At 41.1% G+C, this 22,963-nt stretch overlaps 1 protein-coding gene across 2 annotated transcripts in view; it reads right to left on the bottom strand.

Moving 5' to 3' along the window:
* SLC4A7 (solute carrier family 4 member 7) overlaps positions 1-22,963 on the bottom strand; it is a 158,310-nt gene that overhangs the window by 51,570 nt on the left and 83,777 nt on the right. Inside the window, exons 3-7 of one of the 2 annotated variants that reach the window (XM_006261748.4) lie at positions 17,246-17,389; positions 11,609-11,747; positions 10,139-10,299; positions 6,270-6,458; positions 935-1,294 (exon numbers count right to left, since the gene is read on the bottom strand). In XM_006261748.4, coding sequence (XP_006261810.2) covers positions 935-1,294; positions 6,270-6,458; positions 10,139-10,299; positions 11,609-11,747; positions 17,246-17,389 — 993 coding nt within the window. The remainder of the gene's footprint in view (positions 1-934; positions 1,295-6,269; positions 6,459-10,138; positions 10,300-11,608; positions 11,748-17,245; positions 17,390-22,963) is intronic. The other variant, XM_019497966.2, reaches the window with a different exon arrangement.

Here is a 22,963-nt window from a genome sequence, read left to right as displayed (position 1 = left end):
GCAACATGTGCCTGTGCCACTTCAATCAAATCTGTAGGTACCATTACAAGCTTTCCATTAGCTAAAGTTGCAACACCAAAGTTAAAAACAACTGTCATCAAGCCTTTAACAGTGCAATAACACATTAATGAAAAATTCACTAGAACTTATTATAGTAAGCAGCACAAGTCAGTTACTGGGTAAAGCTTGCATTTAAAAATCCAGGCACACCAAACAATTACCAAAATTACTACAGCACCATCATATTTGTAATCCTTGTCTATCCTCCTTACCATTTGCTTTCCCCTCACCCCACCACAAAGCTACTTGTTGTACCACATGGTATTTAGACCAGTGGATTTCAAACTTTTTTCATCTGCAGACCCCTAAAAAATTCTGAATGGAAGTGTGGATCCCTTTGGATTGTGTGAATATTCACATACTTTTGACTGATCGCAATCATCTTTTGCAGACCCCTTAGACAGTCAGACCCCACTGATTTAGATTGTAAATTCCACATGGAACTGGCCACCTCTTTAAAGTATGCACCATGTTTAAGGACTTAAATATTTATTATAGGTGAATGAAAGGAAAAAGGCCACCATTTCTGACATCTTACCTATGTAAGAACTACTTAAAGATTACTTAAAACACGTGTCAAACAAGTACCTGTTTAATCACGCAAATGAAGGTTATGTACACAAAAATCGTTCTGTTTCATTGCCTAAAGGAGTTAATGTCAGTAAGTGAATTTATGTTTGGTATGATTTGCATAGGTCTATAAAGCAAAACAAGAAACATGATCACACTTAGGAAATAAAACAAAACATGCAGACAGTGGTAGAAGTTAAAGATGTATCATTTATGCTCAAGCCATGTGCTAAATAATACTGCAATGCAAGTGACTCAGATGCAGAGGGCATCACACATGGACAGATGAAGTTTGGATAGTTGCCTGGTGTTATGTCAATATTATCCTCTGTCTTCGTTGCCTGAACTTCTAAGTCTTCCTCAGGTGGATGGATTATTACTGTAGGGATATCGTCATTAGCAGGTGACAATAGCAGTTCCTCGCCTTGGAGCTCACTTGGCTGGGAATTTGTGGTTGCCAGGTGGCTGCAGCTAGGACTGGAGGGTGGTGTGTTTTGTGGGGTAGGTATTGGGGTTGTACACCTTGAAGCTGCCGGGGTTCCAGCTCTTGAAGAAGGAAGAAGGTAATTGAGAAGGAGGGACAAACGATTTTCTCCTTTCAGGGAAATGTTTGAGGCAGAGAGACCTGTTCGCAAAGAGTGCCGGGAGGCTGAAAGGCCTTCCCCTGAGATAAAAACAAAACAAAACGATGAAGTATACAATAGGGAGATGCTAAGAGAGAGAGACAAATAATGCATTAACAATTTACATTGTAAATTGCAAGCTTTGAAGGCCCAAAGTGTCACATTCATGCAGGTGAGATAAGAGATGCATGAGTAAGTCAAAATTTTAAGTATCAGAGAAGTCAGCACATAATTTACTGACAGCTGCCATTTAGCACACAAGAAGGATCTGAGAGAACAATATTCTTCAGTGAATGTCTGAAGTCATTGAGATTTTCGCAAATAAAAAAAAAAAAATCACAAGACAATAGTTTCCCTCAATCTAAAGGAAGAAAAAAAAAATCAAAGTCCCTTCTTAGTTTAAGATGTATGCTATGCCAGGAACATTATTTAAGAGATTTAGCATAATTCAGATCAAACTAAATATGACTGACGAGAGTGATGGGGTAAAACATTTGCACTAATTGTCCTCCACACCAAGTTCTGCTATTTCAATAAAACCTGTTTCTGTGTGTAGTATGAGTATCAGATTTCCAACTTAAAAAAAAAATCTACTAAGCCTAACCAGAAGGAAGCTCTCCTATCCCGTGCATTTGCTAACACTAGCTGTCTATAAAGCACCAGTAAGTGCAACTTCAGCAACGTCAGGCCTGCCAGTACTTTATCTGCAGTACAGGATGTTGCCACAATTAAAACTTCTCAGTGCTCCATTTGTTTTGTGAGATTTAACCATGTTAAAATTGTGTTTCATTTCAAAATATATTTGCTCCCAGTAAAAACATCCAAATTTCCTGTGAAACCAAAATTTAAAACTATTTTTGACAAGTTTTCTTCCAGCATAACCTTTCTGAAACTGTTCCAAAACATATCCAATGGTGACATATCCTGACAGTAAGTCAAAACATTTTAGTTGTATTTTCGTTTTTATAAGTAAAATTGGCAGCTACTACTATGCACAGATTGAAACAATTAATCCAGAAAAGATTAAGAGATTATGACAACAAAACCAGGAAAATGTTTCAAAGCTGTAACAAACAGCAGCTGTCCTTAACATTTTTAAAAATAAAGTAAACTCCATTAAGTCAAAATATGACACATTATGATGACACTGCACTACTGCCAACTTGAAATAATGTTTTTAAAAAATTCTGATACTGTCCTAAATTATTTCTTTCAACTTTGGGGGAAAAAAAATGTTTCCATGGTAACTTGCATGAAAATCAGATGCAGTTTTGTGTAAAAAGCTGTTGTTGCACCAAAACAGCATGAGCTCCAGTTTATAAATTTTTCATATGACATTGCCACTGAAGAAGGCCCAAAGACAATGGCAGAGGCCACATAGGGGACTACATATCTACTGAGAGGAACACCATTCTCCTGGTAGAAATAACAAGTGTATCAAGCATTCATTCAATTTCTCCTAGGGGAAGTGCACCCCCCCCTTCCAGAAAAAGTTTCTCTTGCAAAAGTGAATGCTTATATATACGCCTCCCAATCTGGTCCCGTAGGGGAGTGAGGAAGCAGAAAGCTCCCCACACCTCCCTGGATTGGGGGCTACTCAGCTGTGGTGGAGTGCTCCTCGCCTTCCAGTCCCCACTCTGGACCAGTACAGGAGGACACTAGAGCAGCAGGAAAAAAAGCCCGCTATTCATTCCACCAACCAAGAGGAGGTTGGGAAGAGGGGGGTAAGGATGCTGCACTGCTTACTCTCAGCTCCTGGGCACTGGAGGACAGGGGAAACAGCCCTGCCTCTGAGGAGCAGGCAAGCCGTTTGCTCACTGCTCCCAGTGACAGGAACAGAATACAGGAGCAGCTGCTTCCCCCCTTCCCAGCCCCCACCTGTCTGCCAACCTGCCCCGACAGACAAGGGTCTCAGTCTGGTGGAACTGTGAAGAGCAGGGGAGAAGCAGCAGCTGCATGTTAAACATCTGTATACTCTCTCGTGGAAAGATTTCTGCTGGTAGAAATGAACACTTGTCCCTGGCCAGAGTCTTCTCCTCCGATGCTTCCTGCTGTCATTTACTATATCCCAATTCAGTCACAGATTAAGCAGGTTTCTTTAATATCAGATTGTTGCTTTTATCCCACAATCCAGTCTCTCCCCATCCCCCACCTTACTTCCTAACTACTGTATTTTAATCTGAAGAGTGAAAATTCTTGTCACCCTTCTCTCAGAGAGATGTCCTATTGTGTACTTGCTCTTCTCTACAAAAGAAAGATTATCATTTGCTTTTCATTTTCACCCTATATCACTTTCATGGGGGCAGGGGGGCAGTTAGGAATAAAGGCTTTAAAAACAAAAAAACAAAAAAAACCCCTCTACATGTTCAAAAACCATTTATCCTGAAACTGGCATTCTGTATCACAGCAGAGTACTGACTGCCTTCTGTAGGGATCTGATGGCAAATATACACTGGTCTCACATTACAACTACAAGCAGGGAAACAAAAGACACTTTTGGTATTAAGTGTAGAACAGGCTGTATAAAAAGGACCAATATATTGAATGATCCTACACTGAGGGAAGAAGGGAGAGAGAAAGGAATACAAGTGTAAAGAAAAATACAGTGAAGACAAGACACACATTTAAAATAAATTTCAAGGCTAACATTAAAAAAAAAAAGGAGCCTCTATTGAACTACATCTTTAGTAGTAAGGGGCAATAAAGCACCATTTTCTGTTCTAACACTACAGACTGGGTGCATCTACCCACTTTACTATGCACTTGACTGCAGAGCTAATTAGTCTACTCTGCAGTAAAGTGTCATGGTCTATACGTGGGGTGATATCAGGGTGCAATCAATTAACTCTGCTGTAGTATAGTACTCCCGGGGACAGTACTATCTTACAACAGAGTACTTTACTGTGCCAAAAAACAAGTGTAGGTGCTGACCGTGGGCATATATTACACCTGGTCAGCCCAGCCAGCTGGAGGCCTGCTCTGCCCCAGCTTAAATTGCTGTCCTGGGCACACATGTAGATGCTGCACCCAGGAGCAGTTGACTCTGGCTTGAACTGCTCCAGAATTTGTTGCATCGCATTAATTGCACATGTAGATGCACCCACTATCGTCATAATGTGTCTGTCAGGAATGTGACAAGATTTGACCCCTGTTCCACACAACTGAGTCAACAGAAGCTCTTAAGTGGAGATGCAATGTACTCCAAAACTACACTTTTATTTTACTACCAGGAGAGGAGAGTGGTACAAAGCAAAGATCTGTGGAATTGGCTGCACCTAGGGTGAGAGCACTCTGCTACACAGTCTACTGGTATTCCCATTGCTAAAAATTAAAAGACCAAAAAAACAAAACAAACAGTATTTTATCCTATGAAAAGGAGACATGGAAAAGACTTGTATATCAGATTTTCAAAATCATTACTTTTAAGGAATCTAAACATTGGATTGGGTCATCTTGGTGCTTTTACATAGAAATCTGAAGTTTGCTATCAAGATTCCATGCATACTATACAAAGAATCAGTCATCAGTTTTAAAGAAAATACAGACAAGTTTAATTGTATTTACCTCCTAAAACAACCAAACTGACAAAGATGTGATGTCATCAGACACTTCCCAATTTTTCTAGTTGGAAAAGTGGTTGGAAGTTCTCTAATACTCAAACCAAACTCAAACATTAGCACTTAAACTAACCAAACAGTTGCATGCTCCAAGGCAGAAGATGCATCTTGCACGCAGTGTGGTCAAAAACCAAACACCTCATTTAAAGGAATCAGAATCCAAAATGGGCCAATACTTCAGTGTGTGGCCTTACTAAGCCAAAATGAATTCAAGTCCATCCAAGATGTCTTGCATGATGTAGCTTGAAAGGTATATGAAATACTCCAAAGGCCTGGGGGAGCATCTGTTCACCAAGGCACGCCAGGTGAAGACAAACAATGGTCACAAATTGCTTGAAGATCACTTCAGCTTGGACGTAAGGAGAAATCTCTTTACAATTTGAGTGCCGAGACTGTCTAACAGACTCCCCCCAGAGGTGGTACAGTCACCTACCCTGGAGATCTTTAAAAAACAACTTGACACACACCTTGCTGAGGTCATCTGACCCCAGCAGTCTTTCCTGCCCAAGCACAGTGGGGCTGGACCGGATGATCTTGTGTCCCTCTAACATCTATGAATCCATGAAAAATGAGACCTAAAAAAAAAAAAAAAAAGAGGCTGCCCTGCAATACCAGTATCTACATGAACTTAGGAACTGAACACCAGGAAGAAAATGAACAGGTATGTCAATATTTAGTTATCATACAACATGATACATCCTGTAAAACTGTTACAGATTTTTTTTGGGGGGGGGGAGGGGTTTGTTTGGTGTTTTGGGTGTTTTTACCTAGCTTTTACTACAGTTAGCATGGTAAATTTTTTAAAAAGCTCAGTTAAAAGCAGTTTAATCATTTTCCATTAAAATAAAAACCAACACAAAATGTGTACAACAGTGAACTTAAATTTTTCCTTTGCACATAGTTGTCCAAAAAGCAGATAAGATAAGGCAATTAAGAAGCAAGCCTAAATGTAACATTGACAGGATGTTGAAACAAATCTCTCAAAGAAATAAAAGGAGATGGAATCAGAAACTATAACCCTGGTGATGACTGTGAAGTTATGGTTAAGAGGTAAGAAGAGTACTTTAAATCTGTCGACGAGACAGACGGAAGTCAAACATACCCTTTAAAGTGTTAGAATCTACTGAATGTATTGCCATGGGTAGAGTAAATACTGTGTGTATACTTCTTAAATCATGCTGTGAATAGAAGCAAAGAAGTGCAGTTGTTACAAGCAGAAAAAGAAAAGCTTCTTCACACACAAATTACAGATAAATGCCCAAGCTACACAAAAAATACAAAACAGCTGTTACATACCAAGAAGGAACCAACTATATCTGCTGACTTTTCCTTCATGTCTCAGTGAGAACATATTATTTCTAACAGGTTAGGATAAATTGGATGCCACAACTTATCTCACCATTTCGGTCAAGCAAGTGAGGGTCAGAATGTTTCTTGCCTATATCCGCAAAGGACCGAACCAGAGGTATCCTACTGCTGAATTTTTTCTCATTCTGGTGATGGTGTCTCTTGAGAAGAGCTTCTCTGACATTCTCTCTTCTGGATTCATCCAACTGACCAGAGGCAATCATGTTGTCCAACACCATATCTATATCAACAAAGCAACACTAAGTCAACATTTTAAAGTTACATGTGCATACCGAGTACCTGTGTATGAATTAACTCCCACATGTGGAAGTTAGTAAATCTCAGGATTCATCAAGTATCTTCATGTATCCATTTTGTTTGGCAAATAGTGCTTCAAAAACTGTATTGGAAATAAACAGCCAAGAACATTATGGAGTAAAAATCCACATACATCAACTCAAGAAAAAATAGGCTTTGAAGAAAACTCAAAAAACAAAAAAAAACAGCATTTAAGAAAATAAACAGCAGGAGTGTCAAGAATCTATACATTTATAAAAAAAACTTGACAGAATATTCTGTCATTCATTTCAGCTTTCAACTATCTTCAATTAAGATGTGCACGATCAATGTAACTTCACAAAAAATATTCCTTTTCACTGAAAAGGAATAAAGTAGCAAAAAATACCACCAGCAAGTCTTGATGCCTGACCTGCACAGCAGCCTTTATAGAGTAATTCTAAAGTTTCCCCACACAAGAACCTGGTTTTACAGTTTTAATACTCTTTTATTAAAAACTACACACCTGATATTCATCAAGGCTAGGGACAGAAGTTACATATAAACCAGTTTAAGTGATCAGAAATCAAGTTAAACCTGTAACATAAGAGAAGTTCAGTGCACATAAAATTGCTTTCAAAATGACCGAAACTGGTTTAAGATAAGTCTGATGCTACATTGAACCAGGTTTCACTGATTTAGGTCAAACTGGTTTTTGGAACTTCTGTCTCAGAACCCTTCCTGGTCCAAGTTAAATCAAAGTCCCCCAGCATCCCAGGATGCTCTGCAGCCCTGGGCTAGGCTGTCTGTTCCAAGGAGCAGGGTTGGCCCCACCCCTCTGGTCCCTAGCTGGAACACTATCATTGGTCTGGATGGCTGGGGGGGGGAGGGGGGGGGGCAGGAAACCTGGCTCCAGACTGCAGCCAAGTCTGCCTGGTAGGGGCGGAACAGCCCCTGTCAGGCTTTTCCCCACACTGGCCACTGAAACGGAGCAGGGGGGAATGGCAGACAGACCCTGGAGCCAGGCTGAGTAGAGAGAGACAGGACACTGTAGCCCCTGCCAGGCTTTTCCCTGCTTACCATGAGTGGAGGGGGTGGGGGCATGGGCAGACCCCGGCCTCAGGCCAGCACACAGAGGCAGAGGGGAGAGAGAGGGTTTAAACCCCCTCTGTCCCTCTACTAGCCAGGGTCTGCCTGGCAGGGGCACAGCAGCCCCTACCAGAGCTTTCCCTACTCACCACTCAAGTATGGCCAGACACAGGCCCTGGACCAGCACACGGAGGTGGAGGGAAGAGAGGTGGTTTAAGCCTCTCTCCTTCCCATCTGCCTCAGCAGGCAGGCAGGGGGAGGGGGCTTAAATCCCCCTCCCTTCCCTATACCTCAGTGTGCTGGCCACTGGAGTGGCAAGTGGAGCAAAACCAGGCTGGGGCTGCTAGGCCCCTGCCAAGCAGCCCCCGGCTGAAGTCCTGTGTGGGCGGGGGAGGGGGATTAAACACTCCTCAGCATGCTGGCTTGGGCTGGGGTCTAGCCACACCTCCCTTCCCCTCCCCCGCCCCCCCCTCCAGCAGGGAATAGGAGAAAAGCTTGTCAGGGGCTGCTTCTCCTCCCTCCCCCCCCCACCCACCAAGGGATACCCTGGCTGGGGTACACGCAGACCAGGGTAGGAGTTTAAACCCCACTCTCCAATCATACTCAGCAGGCCTGCTGGGGCCTGGCCACACACCCCCTCCCCAGCATGAGCAGTGAAGTGTGGAAAAGCTTTGCGGGAGGTGAGGAGTGGCTTCTCTCCCAGCTTCCTTCCATCCTTCCAGACTGGACACATTGCTGGGGCTATTTGATCACAGCAGTCTTTTCTGCCTTTCCTGCCCAGGGCAGGGGGGCTGGACCCAATGATCTCAGGAGGTCCCTTCCAGCCCTAGACTTCTGTGAATCTGTAGAAGGCATGCTCTAGTACCCCCCAGCTTCTAGCTGTAGCCACTGCAGGCATGTGGCTGCATTCCCAAATAAAAAGTGAATGTCTGTTCACTTGCTTTTTGGTTCAACCTACACAGTTTAGACTAACCTGCAGTGATTGAATTAATTCTAACAGGGCTTTTAGACTATCTGTACTTAGCCCTAACTCTCAAACATTTAAGCCCGCTTTTTGTAAGGTTTCCTTGAGCCTCTCTTCTTCCTTTCTAAACCCTAGTATACAAGAGAATTTATTATACATACAAAGTGTAGCAAAACAGGTTGCTTTGCTCAACTTGTGACCCATTTTAGGCATATAGTTTCACATGATTAAAAATTCCAGGTGTACAAACTACATTTTGGTAATAACAAAGGATTTAAAATCTGAATATCTGTAAAACAGCAACCAGTTTGGGGTTTTTTTGTTTGGTTGGTTGGATGGTTGGTTGTTTTTTTAATTGAGAGAGTTTTGAAAATCTTTAGCTACACAACTCAATAACAACAGCATCACCTGGAACTCATTTGTATGAATCTTTACAAGAGGACTTTTAGTGTGTTTTACCACTAAGATGACTGTACGGACTTCCTAGCAAACAGCTTACATAAAAACCATTTTAATATGACAGCTGACAATGGTTTCCAAACTAAATGACCAACTCTACAACTGCAAATGTTTATTTTCAGAGAAGGCTACATATCAGCTTATGGAGCCAAAAAAAAAAAATCATCATAGCAACCTCTTGCTATTGTTTCTGTTGCATACATTTTCCTGTACTTCCCAACAGCTCTTCTGCCTGGGAGAAATTTTTTTTAATGTTGCCCAAGTTATATAACAAGACCTATTTCTATTTAACTCACTAATGAAGCCAGACAATCTCTCTGTATCTATACGCACTGTAGATTCACCCAAAACACAAGTTGCCTTTTGGGTTTACCTTGTGGCATACATGGATATTCTCCCAAATCAGATTTACTCCTATGATATTTAGTCTCTGTAGCTAGCGTGAAGCTGGCTTCAGTTTTGTTATTTTCATATCTGTGTATATTATCGTGTTTGATATAAATATACATTTATAATGTCATGATGCAACTGGAAGATAATCAAGTGACACATTCAGCACATAAGGCATTGTCTGCATGTAATGAGGGAAGTCAGCTTCCCAACACAGAGGCAACTGAAATGACCCTCCAGACAGAGGAGCTCCAGGTATCAGAAAAACAAGAACTTTCTGGAAAAGCTGACACATCAGTGATGACATTCAACAAAACCACAAAAAAATTAAAAAAAATAAATAAATCAAGAAACACTGAACTAATATCCATAGTTAAGATTAGCTGAGTAGAGGTTACAGGAGCACAACATAAAATTATCCATAAAGTGTTCTTCTGATGAACTGTAAATTCCTGCAGAAGACTGAAATGCAGTATATAACCCTACATTAAAAGAAAGCCAACCAACAGGTCTGATCCCACAACCTCTAATCAAGAGAGACCCCCACTCAAATCAGTGGCACCCATTTGAATAAATTCTGAAGGATCAGATCCTGAAAAATAAAGAAAAATTGTAGCAACTTGTAAATATACCACTTCATTTTATTCTGTCGTCTTCTAGAACATAAGTGTTAGTTTTACATTACATCTTTACATCAAACTTCTACAACCTGAGAATTATTTTTTTTCAAAAAAAGTGCCAACCTGCTATTTCGTCTAGCGTGTTTGCCCTCATGTCCAACATAACCGTCCCATTTAGAATACAGCTTCTTAGTTCAAAGAGACTGTGCAGAGACAGAGTTGCCACATACGGTTTGCTCCATCGATCACCACCATCTTCAACATCCTCTTCAAATTTTAGCCACCTAAAATGAAAATAGATATGTACTTATGTTTCTGCTGGGAGGAGTACCTAATGAGCCCCTCTAATCATGTACCACAGAACAAACACATATCCACTTACATATATCCTCCTTCATTCTGTTCTATGCTCCCTTTACATCCCTATGCTCTGAGCTCATTTTTCCCTCTATCATCTTTTCCCATGATCAACTACCTTTTTCATGCTGTTCCTTATACATGAGACAAGCTGCCTGTATCCAGGCACCAAGCATGATTAACCAGATTGCCTTCAATAAACTACTGGATTTATATCCAGCAAAACGTAGGCTGCAGATTTGAGTCCAAATCTAAACTAAAATGCGTTTTAAAAAGCAGCATGTCTATCTATAATGCTATATATTTAAGTGTTTTTAAGTAGCATTTATTAAAATTATGACAGCTACAGAGTTGAGCATTCAGGTCAGAAAAATGCTAGATTCAGAGATCCATATAAACAAATAGACACTATGCAATCTTGGTAGTGTTAGAGTGATGCTGTAGCTGTGATGATCCAGGAACGGTACAAGGGAAAAGGATATTTGTGGGTAGTATCTTTTATTGGACCAACTACATGGTTGGAACAGGGTTAGATCAGGTTTCAAATGCAAGATATTCTTCATCATTAAGAAGAATGCATTCCAAAGCTGGTCTAAGTCTATCCCAGGCATGCAGCTGAATTGGCCCACTAAAAAGATCTTACCCACAAATATCCTTGCTGCTCATGTTATGCAATTTTGTAATTTAACACTATACAGCATAGTCACAAGGAGGCAGTTAAAAGTTAACATTAGAGTTGTCTTGTGAAACATTTTCCAACTTTAAGCTGTAACTTTGCACTTAAAATCTTTTTCTTTTAATATCGCGTTGTGTGCAAGATTCCCTACCTTCGTCTCTAAGGAAAAGGAAATACTAATGTCAACAAAAAGAACAGACGAGTTAGCTATCGCACACAAGTTACTACATAACTGGTTAACTACACACATTGTCAGATATATTTGTACTGTTTGCAGTGTAAGGTTTGATCAGTTTGAGTTAAAAAAAAAAAACAACAAAAAAAACCCACCAACAACTCACTGCAGTATCTATTATGATTCGCAAGAGATTTATTTTTGTGCAGATGTGAGGGAACTTCTCAGTGAAGGGCACCAAAAATAAGCATTTCAGTTTCTTCTGCTACTAACATGAACTGGGAGGACAGATCACTGCCATTAAACTCTAATCTGGCACTGATTTCCCAGGACAATGCAAAACGTAACATACTTGTGGGGTGAAATATCAATGTTTTGGGATTACCTGGCTGTTTCTTTCCATTCACATTCTCCCCCATCTCTGAAGCAAAGTTCATCCATTTCAGTGAAGAGATCATGAGGAATGTGTTCTTCATCATCATCCTCAGTACCCAGAATAAACTGCACTCGTTGTGATGGGGTATCTTTATGGAAATAAAACAATAGTTCATTAGAAACAGTACAAGGTATTAACTGCTTAACCTTCTTCATGCTTCTCATAAAATCAAGTTCATACTCAAAAAAAAAAGAGAAGGGGTCTTAATATCACATTTACAAGTGAAATAGGTATATTATATACTTTTTTGTCTTCAAAGAAAAACATAGTTGGACAGCTTGGACAGAGGAAAATAGGCCCCATGAGATAAATAGCGCAACTTTTAAAATAGTTACCCTTAGAAACAGAGGTGGTTAAGGTTGGAAAAACATTTTTGTGCATGTTTGTTTCTATAATGTGCTCCCAGAGATTAACAAAGCCAAGATGCTACTTTTTTTTCCTCTAAGTTGCTGCTCTGGGCATGCACAAAAGGAATTGCAGGAATTAATGCATCTGTCTTACTGTACTGTTGGAGCATTCCAACATAAGCTAATAAAACTATTGATATAATGTAACAGCTAAAAGGTTAAAAGAAATATGGTATCAGAGGAAGCATTACATTTTTCGTGTATATATTAGATTTTCTACAGTTTACAGTACAATGGTCCCCTGACTTTGATTGGAACAAAAATAATATGTGCTACATTAAACAACAGGTATCAATCAGAATAGTCTGTTTTAAGCGCTTTTATTGGTTGTAGTTACCCAATACCTACATTGCCACAAAGAAACACCCAATCTGCTTCTCATGAAGACCTGCCCCTATAACTACTAATCTGCAAGAAATTCATAATTTAGGTTGCACTGAAGGCTAAAAACTGAATTTGTGTATTCTACATATTCTCCTGATCACTCATACATACGCACGAGTGATCATGAGAATATGTAGAATACAAAAATTCAGTTTTTACTCTTTGAGAATCAAAGACAATTCTTGAGAAAAAAGGTTCTCTAAATTATAAGTTTCTATTAATACTCTTTTTTTAAAAGACGTTTTTCTTACAATAACTAATATTAATTTGCATTTAAAATACAAAGTTTAGATAGTTCAATACAAAAACCTATATACAAAAATATTAAGGCTAAAACCTACATAAGAAAGTCTGTCTGCACAGCCTTAATGCAATTCCACTGAGTACATGTATTATGCTACAGCCTTTAATTGCATCAGTCTAATTTACTGAACTCTATTCAAGCCCCACATTATTAATTTTCTCATGGGTTTTTCTAGTGGCTCACCACTACTAAATGACTGTTTCACAAACATCATGATGGTTCTGGTGTCAATGGATAATTAAATTGAGGCACAGACTAGTGTTAAACAAATTCATTCTAGCATCCAACTGGGAACTGACTGATCATTTAGAATTCATCAAGTGTAACCCTTCATGTTTAAAATACAATTCCCAATGACCTCAGTTACAGCCACGTGTGTTTAGCATGGCTGCAAATCCAGTCCAAGAATCATAAGCTGGGTATCTACCACTTAAAAGTTTGGTTTAAATAATTTAATTAACAATACTTAGGAGCTCTGGATCTGGCAAGGGTAGTGTACAGACTTCTGGAGAGTATTCAGCTTCCCTAAACCATGAGACAGTGAGGAAAAGATTGTGCGACCACACAATCAAAGATTATCATAATGCATACGTACAAAAGAGAGCAATTAAATGTTGCATTTTAGGGTGTTCAATTTTGGAAGGAAGCAAATTCCATCATACAACTGTAGCAAAACCCAGTTCTTTGGGGGGGTTTTCCTTTTAAACTGCATTCCCTTCCCCAACCATTTCTGACTGTCTCCCCCTCTCTATTCCCTACAGATAAGTACAAGTAAGCCAAGATGTAGGATAAGCTTTAACATTTTATTTTAGGTAGTAAGTTTTATTTCTCTCCCCTCGGAAAAATAAGCGCCCTGCTATTTTGATATAGATATCCACTGTTTTATAAAAGTGATAATTATTATGTTTGTATTGATTTTTTATTGCTTTTATATAGGGTGATTACTGTTTTAGGCCTATATATGTAAGTTAGCATATGTCATGTTAAGTTTCCATCTTGTAATGTCAAGCCTCCATCCTATCCCCAGGCCCGGTTGTGTAACCTAGGACTCATACTACCCCTCCTATGTAACTTGGTCCCTGAATGAATGGGGATGAATGAGGGTGCTTGAGAGACAATGGCAGTAGGTCTAAAAATAGCTCCTTCTGAATGACCAAACTATCAACACCAATACCTGGACCAACACCCAGCCCTTGGAACCACCCTTAGCATTCAAGAAACAAAAGATAAGGCAACCCACCATTGTACCAAGGCTACACATGCTCCGTAACAACACCTGGAGTCCTCTAGGACAGGACTGACCTTGCCTGGACAGGCCCTCCCATAGGAGATCAGAGGCAGTCTGCCCCATAAAAGGGGTAGTAAAGACTGACTCTTTGGGACACCTTCTCCATCTGGATCAGCACCATGCCACACCACCTATCCACCCAGAGGTCCTGCCGGCAACCCCCCTCTGGACAACACCTGCTGGACAAGGACCCCTTTCCAGCCTGGATAGGTAGCTATCACTCCCCACCCCCTCTTCAGCCAAGGACTTGGACTCTGCTTCTCTTCCCTACCTGGACTCCAACCCTTCCACTGAGTCTCTTTCTGCTGCTGCTGTGAGTACGTGTGCAAGTGCATACCAATAACTTCATGGGGCTGTGTAGTGTGTTGTCTTTTTAATAAACCTGTTATTTTGAAACCCCGAGTTGGGCTTTTGTTTGTTTCCGGACTGTTTCCTCCTTGCCACCACTTATCGGCCCCCACAGTCTCTAAGCGGTCAGCCTGTTTCCAGTCCCAAGCTCCCAGGTTTCTGCCTCACTCTCTCTTTCCTGGCTGTCTCCTCCTTGCCACCACTTATTTACCCCCCCACCAATATCTCAGCTGTCTGCCTCAGTTTCCAGCCCCATTCTACCTCTAAGTAACCCCAAACCTCAGTTCCTCAGCCAGCTTCTCTCTAGTATATAGGTTCTAATCCCAGTTCTGGTAACTTTCACTCCCTACACTTTAACTCTCTCTCTCTCACTTGAACCTTCCCCCAAGTATCCCAGGTACCCCAAACACACGCATATATACCGTACCATCCAAGTTAGGAACCTGTGTGTGTGTATATATGTATCTATATGTCATTGTGTGCATGATATATGAATTAGTGATCTGTGCATGTGTATTGAGTGCATGGGTATGGACAACTGATTTTTGTCTAACTTTTGGGGTGTATAGTGTATGTGCTTGAATTGGTGATAGATATGCATGTGCCTAGGCTAGTTTGGATGTGTGTGTGCTGGGGGGGGGGGGAGGGGGGGGGGAAGAAGAGAGAGTGTGTATATGTACCTACTTGATTTGTGTGTTTGTATATGTGCAATTGCATCACACCTTCCTGTCTATCAGAGCAATATTGAGATCCTGAGAGTTGGCCTGACCCCACAGGGCAACACAACAACATACTGACAAACTACAGGGGTTAATTAGCTGGATTGGAACTATTAGGTCTACTACACAGACCACTACCAGTTAAAAAAATCAAGAGAATAACCAATAGCATCTATCTTTTATGTAGACCTACTCTAGAGGGGAATGACAATGACAGTTCACCAGTGGGTTTAAGAGATATTACTGATATCAACTGAGTGGCGAGATTCTTTTTAAGCACATTCTCCAGCAGAGCCAGGAATGAAACCGAACAGGCACATACTTCTGTCCGTTCCTCCACCCCAAGCTTGAACCCTTTTTGGCTCATCCTTTGTAACTTATCCCAACCCAGTCTATACTTCACAATGATCTCTTACTCATTTTCCTGGAATAAATGGGGAAGATCCTTTCAGGGAAGCAAAGGCAGGCATGATTTTCTATATTCCCTAGATGTGGCAGCAAGCAAAAGCAGGTCCCCCTCCACACCAGTCAATGAAGGGGGAAGTGAAATGAAGAGGCAAAACCTAGAAATACTAAGTGTCCCAAGAACTGACCTTCAGACACTGAAGCACACTTATTAATGTGATAATAGTTCTCAGATTCTAAATCGAGAACTATATTTTTGTTTATGTGACACTACACAATTCTGTTCTGGCCAACTTCATCTTCTGTCTTCTCAGGTGAGATCCTGCACCTGGCAAAATTCATTCTCAATTCAAAAACACAGATTGACTTCCCTGATACCATCTGTTTGTGTCTGTCCCAAATCCAAGACACTCCAGGAATCTTATCACTCTGCATTTGATCAGTGAAACTGTCCAGCAAAAGATAAGTGCACTTCCTTCTTCCCTATTCTCAGTATTATTGCCACCATTCCTAGGAGTGTAAGTAAAATCAAATAGTATTGACCTATGAGGTTGCTGGTTGCTATGAGAATGGAAGGGGGAGGGGGACATGACCATCGGGCTGTTGTCCATTTGCAAAACAAAGAATTGCCTGTGAAAGGCAGAATCAGGATGATTTCACAGCTTTTTCACTGGTTGCTGAGACCTAGACAAAGCTATTCCTGCAATTTTTGAACAGCTCTTTAAAAAGTACCTTTAGCATCTAAGGTTCTTCCTGCTGCAGAAAATGCTGCCTGAACTACCAGTTTTTCCTTGGGGGTGGGTGGGGTGGGTAAAGGAGAGCATCTCCAGGAAACTTGGCACCCACGCAACAGCTGTCACATTGCACGGGTAGAGCATGGCTCAGCAGGGCGTCACGCGTTGTCTGGGAGCTGGGGCGGCTCCACCTGTCAGCCAGTGCCCATCACCATCTCAGCCCCAGCTCCCAGACAGCGCGCAGCACCCTGCCGAGCTGCACTGCACTTGTGCCATGGGGCAGCTGCCGTGAGGGTGCCAGATTGGGGGGGGGGAATCCCCACTGTCCCCCACTAGGTGGGGGGGCTCTGCCACAAGCCCTCAGAGGCCCTGATTGTTGCTGCTACAACTTGTGAATGAGGGGCTTTTTTTTTTTTTTTTTTTTTTTTTTTTTTTTTTTTTTTTTAAGTGCCAGGAGGCTGGGGCCAGGCAGAACAGCCATGGTGGCTTCTCCCATGGCTCCTGACACCCAGGGGAGAGGCAGGCACAGCCAGAGGAGCCATGAGAGAACCTGCAGCCGCCCGGTGGTGCCTGCCTTTCCCCAGCCAATCCAAATCTCCCCGAATCTTTTCCAAATAGATTCAGACCTTTTAATGGGTCTCCTGATTTGATCTAGATTCAGAGATTCAGACACTGAATTAGGCCGAATCTTCTCAGAATCAAATTGAACACTAAAGCTTTGCACAACCCTAGTATTTATGCCAAGAGGAACAATTAAGATTGCTTATTCTGACATCCTGTCTACTGAGTCCCAATTCTTCATATATGTGCACATATGCCAATAGATAGTGATTTAAAGCCTAGTGCCAAAATATTAACAGCAACTGCCCCTAAATTGATCCCAAATATTACTAAATTTTTTAAAACAGCAAAAGTAAAAGGCTTAATATTATAGACTGGCTACGTTTATCATATTTTAAATCACCAAACATTCAAACAAGGAAAAAAAAATTCTTACCATATGATGGAGACTCACGTCCATCATCTTGGTCAGTTTCCTTATCTTTTTTTCTTCTGTGATGCCTATGTCCACGATGCCTATGACGTCGACGGCCTGATTTTCCAAATGGGACATGTAGCCCAATGTACACAGCTCTATGGCCTGTCAGAAAGAAAAACAAAAGGATAAAGGAAATAACTAAAACTTCAGAATTTCCTGCCCAAATTCATAATATTGTCTCAAAAAGCCAAGCCAACATGTACATCTTCATTTTCTGTCTGTTGCAGGAGCTGCAGAATCACCAACTTTGGATTTTCCTTAGAGAGATCAGGTCCTTATTTATTGCCTTAATATAGGAAGACCCAGTCATGGAACACTGAATTTCCTTGCCTGCAAGGCTAAGGTAATCTTCTTGATGCTTAAAACAGGGACTGAGTGCTTAACAAACAACAGGAAGAAAGCCAAGTTTATTCTATAATATGCTTTTTTTTTAGCAAAAGTATGTCATAGAAAAAAGTCACGTATAACATGGCTCCCTTGTTTTGCCAGTTGTAAGGCAAAAAAGAATCCTGGCCACAACAATAAGGTGGGGATCAAGTAAGGACTGCTGGCAATGTTACTGAACTGGTATACCAAGAACACTTCACCAGGTATTGGTTTTCCCAGTCAAAACAAAACTATATAAGGGCAGTTCCACCCGTCACTCAAATTTTGGAATTAGATTCACTCCAACTGAATCACCCCCTTGCAACTTCTCAGCCCTTGTTTACAACATAGTGGTCTGACTTTTAGAGGTGTCACTTATTTACTTAAAACATGGGTTTTGTAGCCTAACTTTAGACGGACCTTAGATGCAGCTTTAGACAGACAAGCATTTAAAGCTGTCAGAACCTCAGTGCGCTTCAAATTGGCCATGAAGGCATGAAGCACTTCAAAAAGATGTTCCTCTTTTTCAAGGGCCATTTATGAACCACTTCAACCATTTTTTGATTTGCTGCTTTGGCCACAAGTGTTTGCACCCTTGCTTCAATGGCACTTGAAGCCCTTCAAAATAGAGTATCTGTCAAAGGCCTCCATTTGAAAATTTTGACCTATAGCATCATCATACAATCAATACAAAACTTCACCCCTTTACATAAGCCATTTATCAAAGTTTAAAATAATGTATCCTCAAATCAGTACATTGTAGTCATAAAATAAGGTTATAAAAGGAAAATAAAAATGCATCCACTTTTACTTCCAATAGTAAGTCCTTTAAACAACTGGTAATTTTTCCCTGCTCAAAAAACTCTTCACGATAAGGTACTACACATGCTTCAATGATGGGGCAAATGAAGGAAATTCACAACAACATTATGAATAGTATTCTTGATATTAGACTTTTAATAGAAAATTCTGTGTATGTAATAACCTTTTCAATGCCTTCTAAAACAAATCTCAGGGGAAAAAATTAACTACATGCATGGGTATTCTCAGGGAAGTTTTTAGATTATACTATTTAGAAAGGTACTACAGAAGGCTGCCTTTACAACGGGAACAGGAAGTGGTGTTTCTGGCAACATGCAAACTCAGCAGAATATAAGGAGCCAACAGAGGTCTCTATTTGTATCCCAAACCCATTGTGAAATGCATCTAAGTAGTATTTTTTTTAACTTTTTATAGGGGTCAATGTTCTACTATAAGACAGACCACCACCACTGAAATACAATAACTAAGGAATAAGACCGCTTTTGCTAAGTACCACTTCTAAAGAATGTATCAAAATTTAAGACCACGTGAATTTAGGACCCAATCAGTGGTACTGCTTCAGCAATACTAGGCATCTGAATTAATCTAAATTTAACCAATCAGGATTCCTTTTTGAGCTACAGGGTCCAGCTCTTGGCATGCTTCCAAGATTTTAATTAGGGCTAACTGAATGGGACTATAACTGAACCCAAACCTGATCAATAATGCAAAGGAATTATGTAATCCACTCAAAAAATTACAATGCATATACATAATTTTCTTTAAAAAATTTCCTTCCACAAAAGACTATCCAGGACCTACGGAGAAGCTAAAACTTTCCCACCTGAACTAAGTACAGTAACCACTATGCAGCTGCTTGCCTTTGAAATGCTGAAGTGATGTAAACTAATTAGCAGACTTTGTGTACACACCAATATCCTGTTTTCAACATCCAGAAGGTCTTCTAACATGTTCTAGGCCCACAACTTCCTTGACTGCAGCCACAATCACTCTGAGCACAGGTGTCAATCTATTTGTACGAACACACAGTTTTGAACATGCAAACAGGCACCTATGACAAGTTTACAAACTGGAATTCCTGCAACATGGAAGATATCGAATTCAGCTGTCTGAAATGGAAACTGTACAACATGAAAAAGAAAGAAGCCAGACTCAACAGCGACATATATTTTCTAAGCCTTTGCAAGAAACACAACTTAATTCCCAGAGGACTAAACATCTACAATCCCCTGACTACTACACACAACTCCAAATATGCTGCACAGCTATGCAGAAGAACTTCAGAGAAAATTAGAAATCATCTACTTCAACTACTCTACTCCAAAAGAGACCAACTCAGGAAGGAAATCGTCATACACTACAACAACTTAAAAGACAGAAATCCATGCATGTTCCCTGACAATATACAGCAGATACAAAGAGACTACGAAAAACTTTCTACAGCATTCATCCTACATAAAAAGAAGAAATGGGACAAATTACTCCAAGAACAAGCTCCCCAGCCACAAAACAGCCATCAGAGGAACAACACCAACACCTTACAACCTTCCAACTTCAGACTTGATGAAACTGCGAGCAGCAACCAACCCACAAATATTATCAATCTCTCTACACACACGCTCACCAAAACTGAAAAATCTGTACTTTCTAAAGGCCTAAATTTCTGTCCAGAAAAAATACCCTAACAAAATATTTCAATGTGGAGAACTAGAAGAATTCTTCCGACGCCTGCGCCTCAAAGAATATTTCCACAACCAAACTGAACCCACTCCCAACAACAACTCATCCTCTGACAACATTCAAGAAAAGATCAATGCCAAAAAACCCAAAAAAACATCAGATTGGACACCTCGCAGTGGACGAAACCCTAACCTTGACCGCTACATTGACTACTTCAGGGAAAGAATGAACAATGAAATAATCAGCAACACACGCCACCACAACAACCTCTCTCTACCAGAGAAAAAGGCCATAGAATCTCTAAGATCTAACCACCAAATAGTAATAAAACCAGCAGATAAAGTAGGAGCCATAGTCATCCTAAACCGTGAGGATTACATAAAGGAAGCCAACAGACAGCTTTCTGACACCACTTACTACAAAGAACTACAAGAAGATCCTACTCCCCTTTTCACCAAAAAACTCAACAATACCATCGAATCATTTCCACCAAGATTACAAGAAAAACTACAGACCTTGATCCCCCCACTACCTAACCCAGGGACTTTTTACATGCTCCCTAAAATCCACAAACAAGGGAACCCTGGCAGACCTATCATATCCAACCATGGGACCTTAACTGAGGAAATATCAGGTTTTGTTGAATCCATCCTAAAACCACTGGTCACCCACAGAGCAAGTTTTGTCCAAGACACCACAGACTTGCTATGGAAACTTAAAAACAAAGACCACCTTCCCAGCAACACACTTCTAGCCACCATGGACATTACCAGCCTATACACCAACATCCCACACCAGGATGGCATCCATGCCTGCCTTACATATCTACAGGAACAAGATTACAATCCTGAATACAGACCCAAAGATATCACTGAGCTTATATACTTCACCCTCACACACAACAATTTCACTTTTAATAATCAACACTTCCTCCAGATGATGGGAACAGCTATGGGCACTAAAATGGCCCCACAGTATGCCAACCTTTTTATGAGCCACCTGGAAGAAGACTTCCTCAAGAACTGCACCATCAAACCCTTGCTGTACTTACGATATATCGATGACATCTTCATCATTTGGAGTGAGAACCTGCAATCTCTGATTGAGTTCCACCAGAAATTCAACAGTCACCATCCCTCCATCCGACTTTCTTTAGAATACTCCAGCACCAACATCCCCTTTTTAGACACAAGGATCAGTATCCAGAAGGGTAAAATACAGACCACAGTATACAAGAAACCCACAGACCAACACACATAGCTGCACAGAACCATCAATCACCCGAAACACACCAAAAAAGCTGTGATATACAGCCAAGCCCTCAGATACCACCGCATCTGTACTGAAGAGAACACCCGGGATTGCCACCTCACCAATCTTAAAAAGGCTTTCACTCAGCAAGGACACTCCTCCAGAGAGGTATATCGCACATTTGAAAGAGCCACCTGGATACCACGTGAAGAACTGCTGCAGTACAGAAGAAAAACACCCACAACTCACACACCGCTGGTTATGACCTATCACCCATCCCTTGAACCTGTACGGAAGATCCTCAAAAAATTGCAACCCATATTAGAAAAAGACCCTATTCTTAAAAAAATCTTCCCAGAGCCACCCATCCTAGCCTTCAGACAAGCACTGAACCTCACCAACCTCATCACCAGAAGCAAACTTCCTCAACCCCAGAACACACCAAAAGGATCCAGACCGTGCCAGGACAAGAAATGCAAAACTTGACCCCACATCTCCACCACCCCCACTATTACTACACCCCACAACAGAGCCATCAGCATCCCTGGATCTTACAGCTGCACCTCCAGGAATGTAGTATACCTCATCCAATGCACCAAATGCCCTGATGGAAGATATGTAGGAGAGACCAGACAACAACTGCGCACTAGAATGAACGCACACCGGAAATCCATCAAAGACAGAAATACCCAATTACCGGTGGGGGCACATTTCTCACAGGAGTGCCACTCTCTTTCCAATCTCTCAGTCCTGATCCTCAAGGGAAATTTACACAACACTTCCCAGAGGCGAGCCTATGAGCTCCATTTCATCAACCTGCTGGATACTAGAGATCAGGGACTAAACATAGACATTGGATTTTTGATACATTACAATCTGCCTGGCAACTGACTCCCCAGCCCAGCCCCTGGCTTCTTTACTTTTCATTCCATCCAGGAAGAGCACGCAGCAATTGCTGCAGCGTCTTTAGCGTGATGAAGGGTTTTTGAACCCGAAAGCTTGCTTAATAACTATTCTCCAACCATTTGGGTTGGTCTAATAAAAGATATCAAATTCACCCAAGGAACCTTGTCTGCCTATATCCTTAGACCAACACGGCTACAACCTAAACCCCTGCAAACTGGAATTCTAAACACAAACAGGGTATTGAGAATGATTGAAAGAACTACCAAAGAGGTCTGAATGCAGAGACAACAATTTGTTTCCTCGTGCTGTGATAGTTATCATGCGGATGAATTAGTGCAGCTTGATATGATATAGTTCATACATACTGGCATTATGAAAACTATTCTTAGTTTGTTTTTAAATAGAACAACAGGGCCCCTACCCCATTACTAAAATGGGAAGGGGATCTAGAGGTGTCTGGCCCTTTTCTCCTGCCCTGCCTCCTTTCCCCCTCTTACCTTGCTGTCTGCCGGAGCATCCCTTCCCTGATTTGAGGTCCCTTCCCCTGATTTCCTTGTTCTTGGTTCTGAATCCCTTCCTCCTCCCCCCTCCCCCCACCCCTCCACTCCCGCCTTCCTTACACCTTTGTCTCCTTGTGCCTTCTACCCGTGT

Source organism: Alligator mississippiensis, chromosome 5, assembly GCF_030867095.1.
Source record: "Alligator mississippiensis isolate rAllMis1 chromosome 5, rAllMis1, whole genome shotgun sequence".
Lineage (NCBI taxonomy): Eukaryota > Metazoa > Chordata > Crocodylia > Alligatoridae > Alligator > Alligator mississippiensis.
This window is presented reverse-complemented; position numbering and strand designations above follow the sequence as displayed.